Genomic DNA, 13975 nt, shown 5'->3' with positions numbered 1-13975 from the left:
TATATATATATATATATATATATATAGTGGGTATGTCCAAATACCCACACTTGCGGTCTTTGTGCTTGACCACTTGTGTACATGACATATTTTCTGTATTTAGCCCAAAGTGTTCATGTGGGCCTGAAAACCACAAGTGTGTGTAGAAGCTTTCATTACTCAGTGGGACACACTTATAGTGTTGTAAAACTGTTTACAAGCTTTTTTTATTTTCAATACTTTGCATTTTAAAATAAACTTCTAAATATCAGGGGCTTTCACAAAACATTTAAGGCTAAAAGATTAACTTCAATAGGAGAAACTTAAAAATAATGGGTTGCAGTCCTAAATTTAACTCCTAATTTTTTCTCTAATTTCACAAAGTATTTTAGCGCTATAGCTCCTACCTGTGAAACGTTAGGAGTAGTCAAGAGGACTCCTAAGTCAGACCAAATCACAAACAGTCCTAATCCACCTAACACTGTGACATTGAGGCAATAGCGATAAAATTTAGTAATCGTGGTGCTTCTAATTGAGTGATAAAAAGCAGTTGCAAATTATGTACAAAATACACATCTTTGCACCAATAAAATGTACAACTCTTTATGTTTTACTGCCAAATTATACACCGATCAGGCATAACATTATGACCACCTTCCTAATATTGTGTTGGTCCTCCTTTTGCTGCCAAAACAGCCCGACCCGTCGAGGCATGGACTCCTCTAGACCCCTGAAGGTGTGCTGTGGTATCTGCACCAAGATGTTAGCAGCAGATCCTTTAAGTCCTGTAAGTTGCGAGGTGGATCCTCCATGGATCGGACTTGTTTGTTCAGCACATCCCACAGATGTTCGATTGGATTGAGATCTGGGGAATTTGGAGGCCAAGTCAATGCCTCAAACTCATTGTTGTGCTCCTTAAACCATTCCTGAACCATTTCTGCGTTGTGGCAGGAGCATTATCCTGCTGAAAGAGGACACAGCCACCAGGGAATACCGTTTCCATGAAAGGGTGCACATGGTCTGCAACAATGCTTAGATAGGTGGTACGTGTCAAAGTAACATCCACATGGATGGCAGGACCCAAGGTTTCTCAGCAGAACATTGCCCAAAGCATCACACTGCCTCCGCCGGCTTGCCTTCTTCCCATAGTGCATCCTGGTGCCATGTGTTCTCCAGGTAAGTGACGCACATGTACCCAGCCATACATGTTTCATCAGACGAGTCCACCTTCTTCCATTGCTCCGTGGTCCCACTAACAGGTGCATTATTTTGGGGCATGTGAATTTCTGAACATGATGCATGATGGGATATGCCTATAGCCCAAAGTATAGTTCCCTTTTTACGTGTATGCGAGGGTCAGCGTACAGTGCGTGTGACGTGAATTTCGTCATCAGAAGAGTACACATGTACTGTACATGCACCACCAGATTTTTTTTTTTTGTAGTAATTAGTTTATCCACAAGGTGGCAGCTGTGCCCTGGGGGCATCGATTCACAAGGTCAAAGAAAACTGCATAAACAGAACAGGCAGTAGAGCATGCAAGCTGAAGCTACAGCGACAATGGAGGCCTACATAGATGAAAGATTGTGCAAAGAGGTAAGAACGTACCCTCATTTGTACTCTAGCATGAAAGAATACTAAGATGAAACGAAGTGTGCCCAGGTCTTTGTTTCACTGCAGCAATGGTGTTAACTGTTGAATTTGTACATGGTTTGTCTTAAAAACACCACATAGACATATAAACAACATTAAAAACTTGATTTTCAAGATTTTATTGTATTTTAGCTCTTAAATAAATGTAAGGTCAAAATAAACAACCTTATACTGTATATCATCTTCAGTTGATTGATTTAAAACCATCATTAAAGTCATGCAAATCTCTCTGTCATACAATATAATGGTGCAATGAATCCAGGACTTGCCAAAGAATGTAGCATAATAATGATACAGATCACTTGTCTTAATGCACATGTATCATTTCTTTATCATTTCAAAAGGTAAGTTACTCACAAGATGGCAGCATTGTATGACATTTATGTATTTAAGCCACAGGTCTCTGGTACAGACATGCAAACCATTTTGGGGTCGTGATCCACTAGCTAAGAACCACTGCCCTAGACCCAGTGTGAGATAATATGAAAAACATCTAGAACAAAACTTTTTATCTATCTATACATTTTTAAAAACTTTTTTTTTTTTTTTTTTTTAAATCAGTGCTTTGCAGCTTTCTAATCCACATGATCGAGATAAAAAATATTTGGCCAACATCTCAAAACATCAGATGCATTCTGTATGAAACAGAAACACCTGCTTCACGATGCAGCACATTAGATGACATCCTTTCACAATGGCGTCACATCCTTTGTTTTCTTCTTTCTTCTTTTTTTCTCCCTTTTTTTTAATGTCATTCGTGTCGATTTCTGCCTCCGTCTGCACAACTGACATCTTCAGATTCTGTCACCTCCAACTCTCTGATTGCAAACTTTTTGACTTTTTTTCTGTTTCCTCCAGTTGATTGTGAAAAGGTTCTGAAACATTTGCTGTGTTCAGAAGAACAATGATCTTCCAGTACAATCTGATATTGATGTTCCTCTGTGGCTTCGCTGCACTCTCTGGTAGGTTGACTTCATTTTCTATAAATATATGTTAATAGACTGAAGTTGAGATCAAACGATGTGATTTAAAGATATTAAGAATAATAATCCACATTAACATTTGTTCATTTTATATTAACTCAATATTATAAATCACCATAAATCATGTTTTAGTCTTAACTTATTGTAGAAACATCTAAATTCAGTTTTGTCACCATCAAAGAAACACTAGTGAAGGCCATGGCCATTAAGTGTCAGATCAGGTAAAATATTTCCTTAAGGCACTTTTATAGTGCCCACTTGAACAAATATACTTATTTTTAAACACTTTTAAATGCAAATCTAGTGACGTTTACATGCAAACTGCTGCACTGAGTGTTTGTTCATGTCTAACTTTGATAGAAGACACTCTGAGTTTGAGTCAAAAGTAATATTTTATCAAGCATTAATTTTACTGTTTAAATTCTGCCTAATGCAGATCATACAGTGTGACGACAGATCCTGTTGTTGTTGTTATAGGAGTCAGTGTGTGTTAAATAAACTGCCATTTTTATAGTGGGAACAGAATATTGAACTGTGTCCAGTAGTTTTGTCTAAGTTTCTAAATCAACTTCTAAAAAGAAACCCCATTATTCATTCTTTGCTTTTACGCCTTTTCCTCATAGTGAACCACATGAGCAGTTGAACTTTGTTGAGATTTATTAAATACTAATATAATTTTATTTATTATAGTCTCAACAGAGACATGTGGAAAAGATCTACTAGTGGGAACGTCCTGCATCATGAAGCTGAGAACAAAAAACAATGAGAAACCTTATGAGATAAAATGGACCCATGACAGAAACGGCAAAATTCTTCACTGGAGAGATGGGAATATCAAAACCAGAGCTGAAGGTGTATTTAAGGAAGAAGATGGATCATTAAGATTTCAAAGTGTTAGTCTGAAGGACACGGGCACATATACATACACTGTTACTAGTTCTGATGGTACAGAGATTGGCAAAGATAACGTGGAAATTAAAGTACATGGTAAGATGACAAATATTTCTACCATTCCAACACAATAATAATAACAAAATAAGATTGTATATTTCTAGTTACAGTTTTAGGAAATAACCACAATGTTTGTGTTACAGAAAGGGTCCCTAAACCTACAGTGAAGATCAACTGCACCGCTGATGGGAATGCTGCTCTCTCCTGTGACGTGGGAAACAGTAAAGATCCGAGTCTGACTGTATCCTGGTATGAAGATGGAAAACTCATCCAGAATGAAATAAAACCTCAAGTGTTCTTGTCATCTACTCAAGTACAGGAGAATAAAACATACTCATGCGAGACACACAATCCTGTCAGCAAAGAAAAAAGTGAGAGTGTTACAGTATCATGTAAGTTACTTTATTTCACATGCTTTTCATTCTTGAATGTACTGATTTTGTGTTATAATTAATTATTCAGTTTTTGTTAAAAATGCTCCAAGGAAACATCTAAATCTAGAGCTTTCAGTGTTTTGAACAGACCTGGGCCCGTATGTATAAAGCCAAGTAAAAGTTTAGTCTTAAGTGTGTCAAAATTCTAAGAATGGTGTAATTTTACTCTTATTCCTAGACTTAAGAATAAGTATGATTCAATAAAGGTTCCGACTAGGTCTTAGCTCCTAAATTATTTAGGAGTGCTGCAGAGGTCTCCTGATGGCAGGATGGCAGCAAAGAAGATGAAACGCATGCTTTCCAATAAAAAAAAAAGTTGATAAAATGATATAAACTTGATTGTCAATGCTTTTTGTAACTGACCTAATAAGAAATGTAATAACTTTAGATAAATGTAATACATTTATATTGCTTAAACAATAATTAATACGTTTAATGCATTTTAATACATTTAAAGGTGCTGTATGCGATTTCTCAAGTTATGTTGTTGAACACTGTTGATATTTGAAATCAACCCAAACAAACTCTCCTCATTGCACCACCTCCGAAACTCACACTCCAATACTAACCACCCTGCTCCGAGTCGGTCTCGAATCCCAGCCCAATCGCTGCTGGCATGTGAGGCAAATGCACTACCAATGATGCTCAACACCTCATCCTCTTGTGCAGGCATCAAGTGTGCAGCAGTTTAACTGCAAAAATCTCACAGCTGACACGCAACAAAAAATAAAGCGCAGCTGATGAATGAATGACAAGGAAGCAGAACAGCAGCTCCAAACATTCAAAACCCATTGTTACTCACTGGAATCAAAGCAGACTCTGCTTCCTGCTTAGCTCTCTCCAGCGCTGAAAAGCTTTTCTAATATATTTTTTGGTGACTGTAAGAGTGGCATAACCTGATATTGCTGAGTTCAACATGTTCCTGGGTCAACATTTTTGTTGATCCTGGAACAACATTCAAATCAACCAATCAGATTTGAGGGACACGTTTACAGATTACGTCAAGTTTAGGCTTAAAATCATGAATTTGTGCTTCTACATCAGTGTTATTCATCTATCATTTCCCTCTGATTTTTGGGATAACTTATGGGTAGGGTTAGGTTTAGGGGTAGGAATAGGGTTAAGACTACATTTTTAGACTGGAATGTTGTTCCAGGATCAACAAAATATGTTGACCCAGGAACGCATCTAACTCAGCAAAATCAGGACGTGCGTAAGAGTGCAGCAGTGCACCGGTGATGACTTGAGCCCATCAGTCCACAGTAAGCAGCCTCTTAAATAGTACTATTACTAAACTTACCACACCAAACACAGTGGCCAAAATTGATGTGCAAAGTTTTTTTTTTTTTTTTTTTTTTTTAACGTCCCTACAATTTTCCTTAAACTATCAAAATATGAGGAAAATATTTTTATCTTTATGTTTATATTATTTAAATGTTTTAAAATATGACATTGACTACAGCATAATCAGTTTTTAATATTTCATTGGTTCTCTCTTGTTTTTGCATTTGTTCATAATTTCTTTGCATGACAGCCTGGCCAAAAATAATTTGAAATTTCATTTTATTTTCACACATGAAACTTACATCTTTTAACACGTTTTTAAGGTTGAAGATATCAATTTTCATATGGCAGTTCATTGACTTTTCAAATGACAATCAAACCATACAGCAAAAGCAAGCCACTTTTATGTTAATAGTGGTCTTCCCTGGAGTTGTCGGAGCCATCGGTGGAACTTGTGTTCACATCATTACTCTAACTGTAAATGAGGAGACATATATCAATAGAAAAAGATTCCACACCATCAATACTAATTTGCGATAATTTTGCACAATGCAAAACTATTTTTAAAAAATAAATTAAAATATTAAAACCTTTCAGTGTCTTTTTAAATAATTTTTTTATAATAACATTAAATTATTGGTGTTGTGCTGCTGTGACTTCACCCTTGTAGGCTCGCTTTTTTTTGGCTGATTCAGAGGTTAAGGGTGGCCATTTTGAGTTAACATCATTGTAGTCCTTAGTTCACAACACTTAAGTCAGCACTTAAGAATCCGTCTTATACTTTACTACAAGTTGCTTTTAGCTTCTTTATAAAAGTCTCCTACTCTTAGAAAACTCCTACTCTTTACTAAGATTTTTTTTGACATTTAGATCAAAACTTGAGTCTATTTTTACGAGCATTTCTGAGAAGTTTTATACAAACGGGCCCTGAACTTAAATATTGGAGTAAAACATTAAGATGTCCAAAAACACAATTTCACTTTTGTTTCATAAAGTATGTGCTCTGGTTTTCGGTCTGGCTGTTTCCTGTTTTTGCTGCTGATGTACAATTGTGAAACTGTGACAGTAAAAGAACCGTAATTTTTAAAGTGCACGTTGACTCAGCAAAATTGTTACTTACTGAAGATAAGTCAAAAGGTTGAACACACTTCAGGCATAACATTATGACCACAGACACTGATTATCTCTTCATCACGGCACCTGTTAGTGGGTGGATATATTAGGCAGCAAGTGAACATTTTGTTAACATTCAAACTCAATGTGTCACAAGCAGGAAAAATGGGCAAGTGTAAGGATTTAACCAACACAATATTAGAAAGGTGGTTATAATGTTATGCCTGATCGGTGTTTTAAAGGTGCTCTAAGTGATGTCACGCGTTTTTAGGCCAAAACATTTTTTGTCACATACAGCAAACATCTCCTCACTATCCGCTAGCTGCCTGTCCCCTGAACACACTGTAAAAAAACGCGGTCTCTGTAGTCGCCACAAGCTCCGAAAACGGCAATAAAAACAAACTGGTGCAGCCTGGACCACTTAACATAATAAACATGCTCCAGCCAATAACCGACAAGAATGATTTTAAATGCGCGTTCATGACTGTTTCAGGAAGCACGGAGGGGGAGGGGGAGGGGGAGGGGGAGGAGGTTTATTCTTCCTGTTCGAACGTCAACAGGAAGTTACATCCACCCAGGATCACTTAGAGCACCTTTAATTCACTGTTAAAAAATTATTTCAGTTAGCTATCATAACTTAAAATTTATCATTAGAATAACTTAGATTGAACTTGAGAAAACTCAAATATCCAAGTTGTCACTTAATATGGTTTGACATTTCAAGTTGAATATAACTTAAAATTTTATGGCAGCAAAAACACTTACTTTTAAAAATTGAAACAACAATTATTTTCTTTACAATGATCTTTATTCAACATTAAAATCATCAAAACTATGAAATGACACAAATGGAAGTCTGTGAATTTTGTGGTGGCCAAAATAAGTTAAAATTAAATAAATAGGTAAAAAAGCTTCCCTTATGTTGACATCAAAGGTTTTTTTCCATTCAGACTCAATGGTGTTTGAATTTGTCAACCTGATTGACATTCCCTCATCTTTGCAAGGAACAAAGCTACATGTATGCAAAGAAAGAGATGTACAACCCAATACAACCCAGACTACATTAAATATGGTTCAGTTGGTATTGTATTGGGTCGTAATGTCAATTCCAGCCTTTTAAGCATTACTAAAGGAGGAACATGAATGTTGCACACTTGTTGATGCTTTACTTCACTATCCAATTCAAATCAACCAAAAATAAAAATTATCACATGATTTGCTCACCCTCAAGCCATCCTAGGTGTATATGTCTTTCTTCTTTCAGATGAACACAATAGGGTATATATTTAAAAATATCCTTAGTCCTCCATTTTTTTTTATGGAAGGATGCATTTTTTTGGTCTTCAAAATTTAGGCTGCCATTCACAACCATAAAAACCTTGGAGGACTAAGGATTTTTTAAATATATCTCTGATTGTGTTCTTCTGAAAGAAGATAGACATATACACCTAGGATGGCTTGAGGGCGAGTAAATCATGGGATCATTTTCATTTTTTGGTGAACTATCCCTTTAAAATGAAATGTATACATTTACACAACTATATTCGCCTACAAAACTAATTTTAGGCATTACAATGGAAATTCTCAGATCAAATTGTTTTTAAGATAATTAAAACCAAACTGAATGAAGTGTGTCTAAACATTTGACTCTCATGAAATAACGTTAGATCGTACAGTATTACGCATGATGCATTTTGTAGGATTTAAAACAGCTTAAACAGATGTTTTTAATAATCCACTTGTTTGTTATTGATTTCAAGACATTGTTCCTGTCTTACAGGTAAAAAAATTGACCTTGGCGATGACTCTAGCGTTGGCTCTGGCGTTGACTCTGGTGTTGACTCTGGCGTTAAATCTGACATTAAATCTGGTGTTGACTCTGATGTTGACTCTGGCGTTGACTCTGGCGTTAAATTTGGTGTTGACTCTGGTGTTGACTTTGACTCTCCTTCATGGATCATGGTGAGCATCCTAGCCAGCGGAGGAGCCCTTCTGCTGCTGATAATATGAGTTCTTGTCATCTGAGCATATTGAAGCTGTCAGTGACGCATGAAGCACCAACAAGATCAGCAACGTCTTCATCTCCTCTAAAATTATATTATGAGCATTTGTATTTTCAACAAAAGATCAAACTGAAGCTGTAGTTGACCACAATGTCGACAATGTTATAAATTTTTGAATGTTCCTATAAATGTACCTTCTTAAAATCTGTTTTTTAAAATTAAAGGGACATGATACAATAAAACCAAATTTTCTGAGATTTTAACAGGGTTATTGTGTGTTGAACATCATAGAGGTAAATATTCTAATCTGTTAGTTTTGATCATATGAGAAAATGTTTAAGGTTCCCTGAGATAACGGGAATGAGCATTGCTCCTGCTTACTCCTGTTTTCTCTGAACCCTGAAGCCTGATTGATTCACGTCTGTGAGTTTCACAGACAAATGGCATTTCAGCCTGCCAAAAAGGGCGGGGCTGGCTGCCTATAAAAGCCACAGAAATGCCAGATCTCATCAGAATCTTTTGACTGTGGAGTGCATGGCGTGACTCGCTGGCGACGCAGTAGCACGATATGCTACACAAAGTTCTTTCCCATTATTTAATGGAACCATGGTTACGTGAGTAACCTTAAGTGTTCCTTTTGATACGGTTCCCTCACATTGCGTCTGCTTAAGCTGACGCTTATGGGTAACTTAATCCTATAGCGCAGTGGCCAAAGAAGAAGATGCTCTGCGGACCGACAGCTAGTGGGTGCTCAATTGGAGGCCCCTAGATAAGCTGCATAGAAAGAGGCTCAGACAGTAATTGGGGCCTGCTACATAGTCCTAAAGCACCGTAAACTGACAACACCCATGCCTAAAGAGCAGGGATGTCCAGGTTATAAAATCTGGCAAAGGTGGGTGGGAGACCAGCTGGCCGCCGCACAGATATCAGCAATAGACACTTCGCTGGACCACGCCCAAGAGGAGGCCATCCCTCTGGTGGAGTGGGCTCTAACTCCCAAGGGGCATCCATGGACTTGTAAGCCAGCGCTATTGCATCTACAATCCATCTAGAAAGCCACTGGTTTGAGACTGGCAGTCCTTTAGTGCGGTCTCCAGAGCGTTCTGTGTACACCCTAAGGGTCCTGACGGGACAGAGTGGATGAGGAGCTTGCTCGTTTTCTGTGAGTGGAAAAGCTGACAGTTTTATCACCTGCATTCTAAACAAGGTGGAAGGCACTTTTGGCACATAGACTTTCCTTGGCCTAAGGACCACTTTGTTGTCATTATGGCCAAATTTTAGGCAGGAAGGATCCACAGACAGAGCCTGCAAGTCTCCAACTCGTTTGACTGACACTAAAACCAGCAAGAGGGCAGTCTTGAGTGAGAGTGACTGTAGATCAGTTGACTTGAGCTGCTCGAAGGGAGAGCCCCATAGCACCCTGAGGACTGTGGAAAGGTCCCACGCTGGGACCAAACATGGGCGTGGAGGGTTCAGCCTTTGTTTCCCAGCTGATTGCCCGGCTATCAGGGCGTGATTTGTCACGATGGCGTCACATAAATTTTGAGTGTGGAAAGGGTGCGCCCGCTGCCAGCATCTCCTATAGGAACATTATAATTGACATGGCATTGCATTCAGCAGGGTCTATTTTCTGAGCTAGGCACCAGCTTGAGAAAAAGGACTACCCTTGAGATTATCCTCATGACTTCCTGGGATAAACCTGATGGAACCTGTTGAGGGGTCAAACATGCTGTGAGGCTCGTTCTACGTCGAGAAGAGGCGAGTAGAGAGGCTTCAGTCTTCTTTGGAGAAGCGAGATCTTCGTGGTGAAGAAGAAAGATTATGACGAGATCTGGCTTTTCTGTAACTTTTATAGGCAGCCAACGCCCCTTTTTGCAGGATGAAATTCCATTTGTCTGTGAAACTCACATATGTGAACAGTTGCGTAGCTCCAGGTGGGCCAGGGGTAAAAGACGTAGGGCCCTATTTTAACGATCTAAATGCAAAGTGTAAAGTGCACGGCGCAGGTGCACTCAGGGCGTGTCCAAATGCACTTTTGTTATTTTAACGACAGAAAAACAGTCCGTGCGCCGGGGCGCATTTTTGAAATGGGTTGTCCCTATTCTCTTAATGAGTAATGGGCGTAACGTTCAATAAACCAATCAGAGTGTCATCTCCCATTCCCTTTAAGAGTGAGATGCGCTCGCGCCATGGCGGATTGCTATTTACATGGCGGAATTTGTTGGCGGAAAAGCTGAATGCTTTTCAAGCGAAGAAACCGATCTGCTCGTTCGCGAAGTTAAAGCGCGCGAGCAGATCATCTACGGGACAAGCAGGAATCCACCAAAGCTTCCTGAGGTGAAGAAGGCGTGGGATGAATTGGCAGTGATTGTGTCCTCGTCTTCTGGCATCAGATGTTTTGCTGAAATTACCTGTTAAGTGGCCAGTCAATCTTTCAGTCGTCTGCGTTGGATGCAGGCTTTCAAATAGCTCCACGCGATGAGTCAGTTAATATATATGTGTGTGTATTGGCACGATTGTTCAATTAATTAGCCAATTTCGTTCATCATTATAAGTAGTAATAGGCTGAATTGAAAATAGGTAGCCTAATTCTAATACACGCAATGACTATTCATCATTACATTTTTATATTTATGTAGCCTACACAATAATATTCTTTTACACTGTAATCCTTTTGTTTTTAATATTTGATATTTAATATTTAATATTTGTTTGTTTGCAAAGTCAACGCACACTGTGGACGCGCCCAGAGCCGCAGTTTCTACCAACGCACTCTAACAAAAAAATATTGCGCCATTGACTTTAGACTTTAGACCAGGTTTGAGTTGGTCTATGGCGCAGTCTATTTTCAGCTCCTTAAAATAGCAATGCGCCGGCAATGCGCCTGAACACACCTCTTTTTTAGACCAGCACGCCCATGGGCGCACTAACTGGCGCAAATGCATTTACTAATTTAAGGATGTGGCGCTGAACGGGAAAACGCGAACGGCACTGGACGCAAACTAGCAAACACACTTGTGCTGCGCCTTGCGTCGCATTGCGCCGGGTGTATTATAGGGCCCATAGGCTTGTAGTTGCTGTGCATGTAAACCTCACTCCCCTGATCTCAAGAGATGCTCTAGCAACTGTTGCTAGAGGTTGCAGCCTTTAGCCTCCTTGTTAGAGCGTCCGACTCCCATGCGGACGGGCCAGGGTTCACGTCCCGCTTGGAGCGGGCAGGTGCGAACTAAAGGGGCTACACGGGGCCCATTCACCTGTCAGTCAGGCCCATCTCAATACTTGACCTATAAAAATAAATCGTATTGTTTCTTGCTTCTTGTTTGCCATGTAATGATGAAGTTAGTTTGTGAGTAGTAGAGCTGTAGCGCATTAGACGGTGTAGACCAGGGCTGGGCAAACTCGGTCCTGGAGGGCCGCTGTCCCTGCAGAGTTTTGCTCCAACCTTAATCAAACACACCTGAACCAGCTAATCAAGGTCTTCAGGATTACACACAGGTGAGTTTTATCAGGGTTGCAACTAAACTCTGCAGGACAGTGGCCCTCCAGGACCGAGTTTGCCCAGCCCTGGTGTAGACAGTTTTGTTATTTAAATATGAGTCGTCTGGCAGTTTTTGAGATTACCCTCACACCAAGCACATTTCACATAGGGGAGTTTAGCTGACGTTAGGTGTGTTCAACTAAAATGAAACAGAGCGACTTACGAAAGTTTGTGTCAAAAAGACGTCGTGGGAGGAAGAGAACTAAGATAGAGCCATCAATCTTGAGTAGTATGGAGCTGAATAGTATTTTTAGTGCTAACCATTTCTCCATCACCAACGTCTACCTCCCCTACACGCCAGTGTACAGGTACATACTGCCATGTCTAATTAATACATACAAATGTGCAATAATGAAAAAGAATGAATCATAATTTACTAAAGTAGTTGCCTAGTCATTCTTGTTTATTTCATGTGGTTTATGTAGCTGTGGCTGCTGTGCAAATGCTGTTTTATCATTATGCTCTTAACACTGCTTATGATGACATACAGGCTTATGCTCTGATTAAACGGGGTGTATTTATGCACTTCAGTGAGATCGCATACAGTAAGTGCGTAATCACATAAAGTAATGTGTTAATTAATCAAACATTAGTGTTTGTTTTTGCTTTGTAAGAGATTCTGTGTCGCATAAGTTCACTTCAGTAGATCCTGTGTCTTCAACCATTCATCCACACTATGAGTTTGACCACTTTTTACGCCCCTTTAACCGATCAAAAGTTATCAAAGATGCAACAGCGTGTACATATATATTTATTCGATGCAGAGAACAAATGTGAATTGCTGTGCATTTATTTGTGCATTAAATTTTAGCTGTCACAGGAGATGTATGTATTTGTGTAATTTACAATGAGCTTGCAAAACCATGTGAATAGGCCTATTGTGTTGCATGTAATGGTAATTTGCAGCATGCATTTGTGGGAAGATGCCAAAAATAAAACTGTCTTAATCAGAAGCTGTTGCCGTGTTGTCAGTCTCACCTCCTCCTCCTTCACTCTGCAGCTCACCACCATGCTCGCCTTTGAAGCATCTTTCCAAATTGTGGTGAGAAAGGGGGTTTCATGACCCTTTAACCAGTTTAAAACAGGAATGCAAAGTCTTTTACCTCAGTTTTAAGATTCAATGTATTACATTCAACACGCTGTTAAAGAATAAATAAGTAATAAGTATGTTTATTATATATATAGTGGGTCACACTTGCGGTCTTTGCACTTGACCACTTGTGTACTTGCATGACATATTTCCTGTATTTGGTGTATAAGTGTTTAGGTGGGTGTTAAAATGGCAACCGTGTCAGCAATGGTGTTGACTGATGAATTTGCACATGGTTTATCTCAAAGCATATTAAAAACACCATATAGACATATAAATTATATTAAAAACTTGATTTTCAACATTTGGTTGTATTTTAGCTTTTTTTTTTTTTAAATATGGACAAAATAAACAACCTTATACTGTATATCATCTTCAGTTGATTGATTTATAACCACCATTAAAGACATGCAAATCTCTATCCAGGACTTGGCAAAGGATGTAGCATAATAATGTTAATGTTGCTCATTACTAATTGTATATTAGGGGGTCCCTGAAAACATCTAATCTAAAACAGACTAGATGCAGATCACTTGTCTTAATGCGCATGTGTCATTTCTTTATCATTTTAAGGCATTTCAAAAGGTAAGTTGCTCACAAGATGGCAGCATTGTATGACATTTATGTATTTAAGCCACAGGTCTCTGGTACAGATATGCAAACCAATTTTGGGTCGTGATCCACCAGTTGAGAACCACTGTCCTAGATCCAGTGTGAGAAAATATGAAAAACATCTAGAACAAACCTTCATTCAGCCTTTTTATCTATCTATACATTATATAAAACTTTTTTTTTAAATCGTTGCTTGGCAGCTTTCTAGTCCACAGGATCATAGCTGATCATGATCCATAGCTGGCCAACATCTCAAAACATCAGATGCATTCTATATTCTGCCTCACGCAGCACATTAGATATTAGATGAAATCTTTCCATTCCTGTGGTGTCAC

General features: G+C 38.8%; 1 protein-coding gene across 1 annotated transcript; it reads left to right on the top strand.

Moving 5' to 3' along the window:
* The first annotated feature begins 1446 nt into the window (after window positions 1–1446).
* LOC125272893 (CD48 antigen-like) lies at window positions 1447–8663 on the top strand. The gene is made up of 5 exons (XM_048198059.1): window positions 1447–1575; window positions 2491–2594; window positions 3306–3602; window positions 3710–3958; window positions 8178–8663. The coding sequence occupies exons 2-5, from the start codon at window positions 2537–2539 to the stop codon at window positions 8405–8407; spliced, it is 834 nt and encodes a 277-aa protein (XP_048054016.1). The 5' UTR covers window positions 1447–1575; window positions 2491–2536; the 3' UTR covers window positions 8408–8663.
* The last annotated feature ends 5312 nt before the right edge of the window (window positions 8664–13975 follow it).

The sequence above is a fragment of the Megalobrama amblycephala genome, linkage group LG7 (genome assembly GCF_018812025.1).
Source record: "Megalobrama amblycephala isolate DHTTF-2021 linkage group LG7, ASM1881202v1, whole genome shotgun sequence".
In the NCBI taxonomy this organism is placed as follows: domain Eukaryota; kingdom Metazoa; phylum Chordata; class Actinopteri; order Cypriniformes; family Xenocyprididae; genus Megalobrama; species Megalobrama amblycephala.
This window is presented reverse-complemented; position numbering and strand designations above follow the sequence as displayed.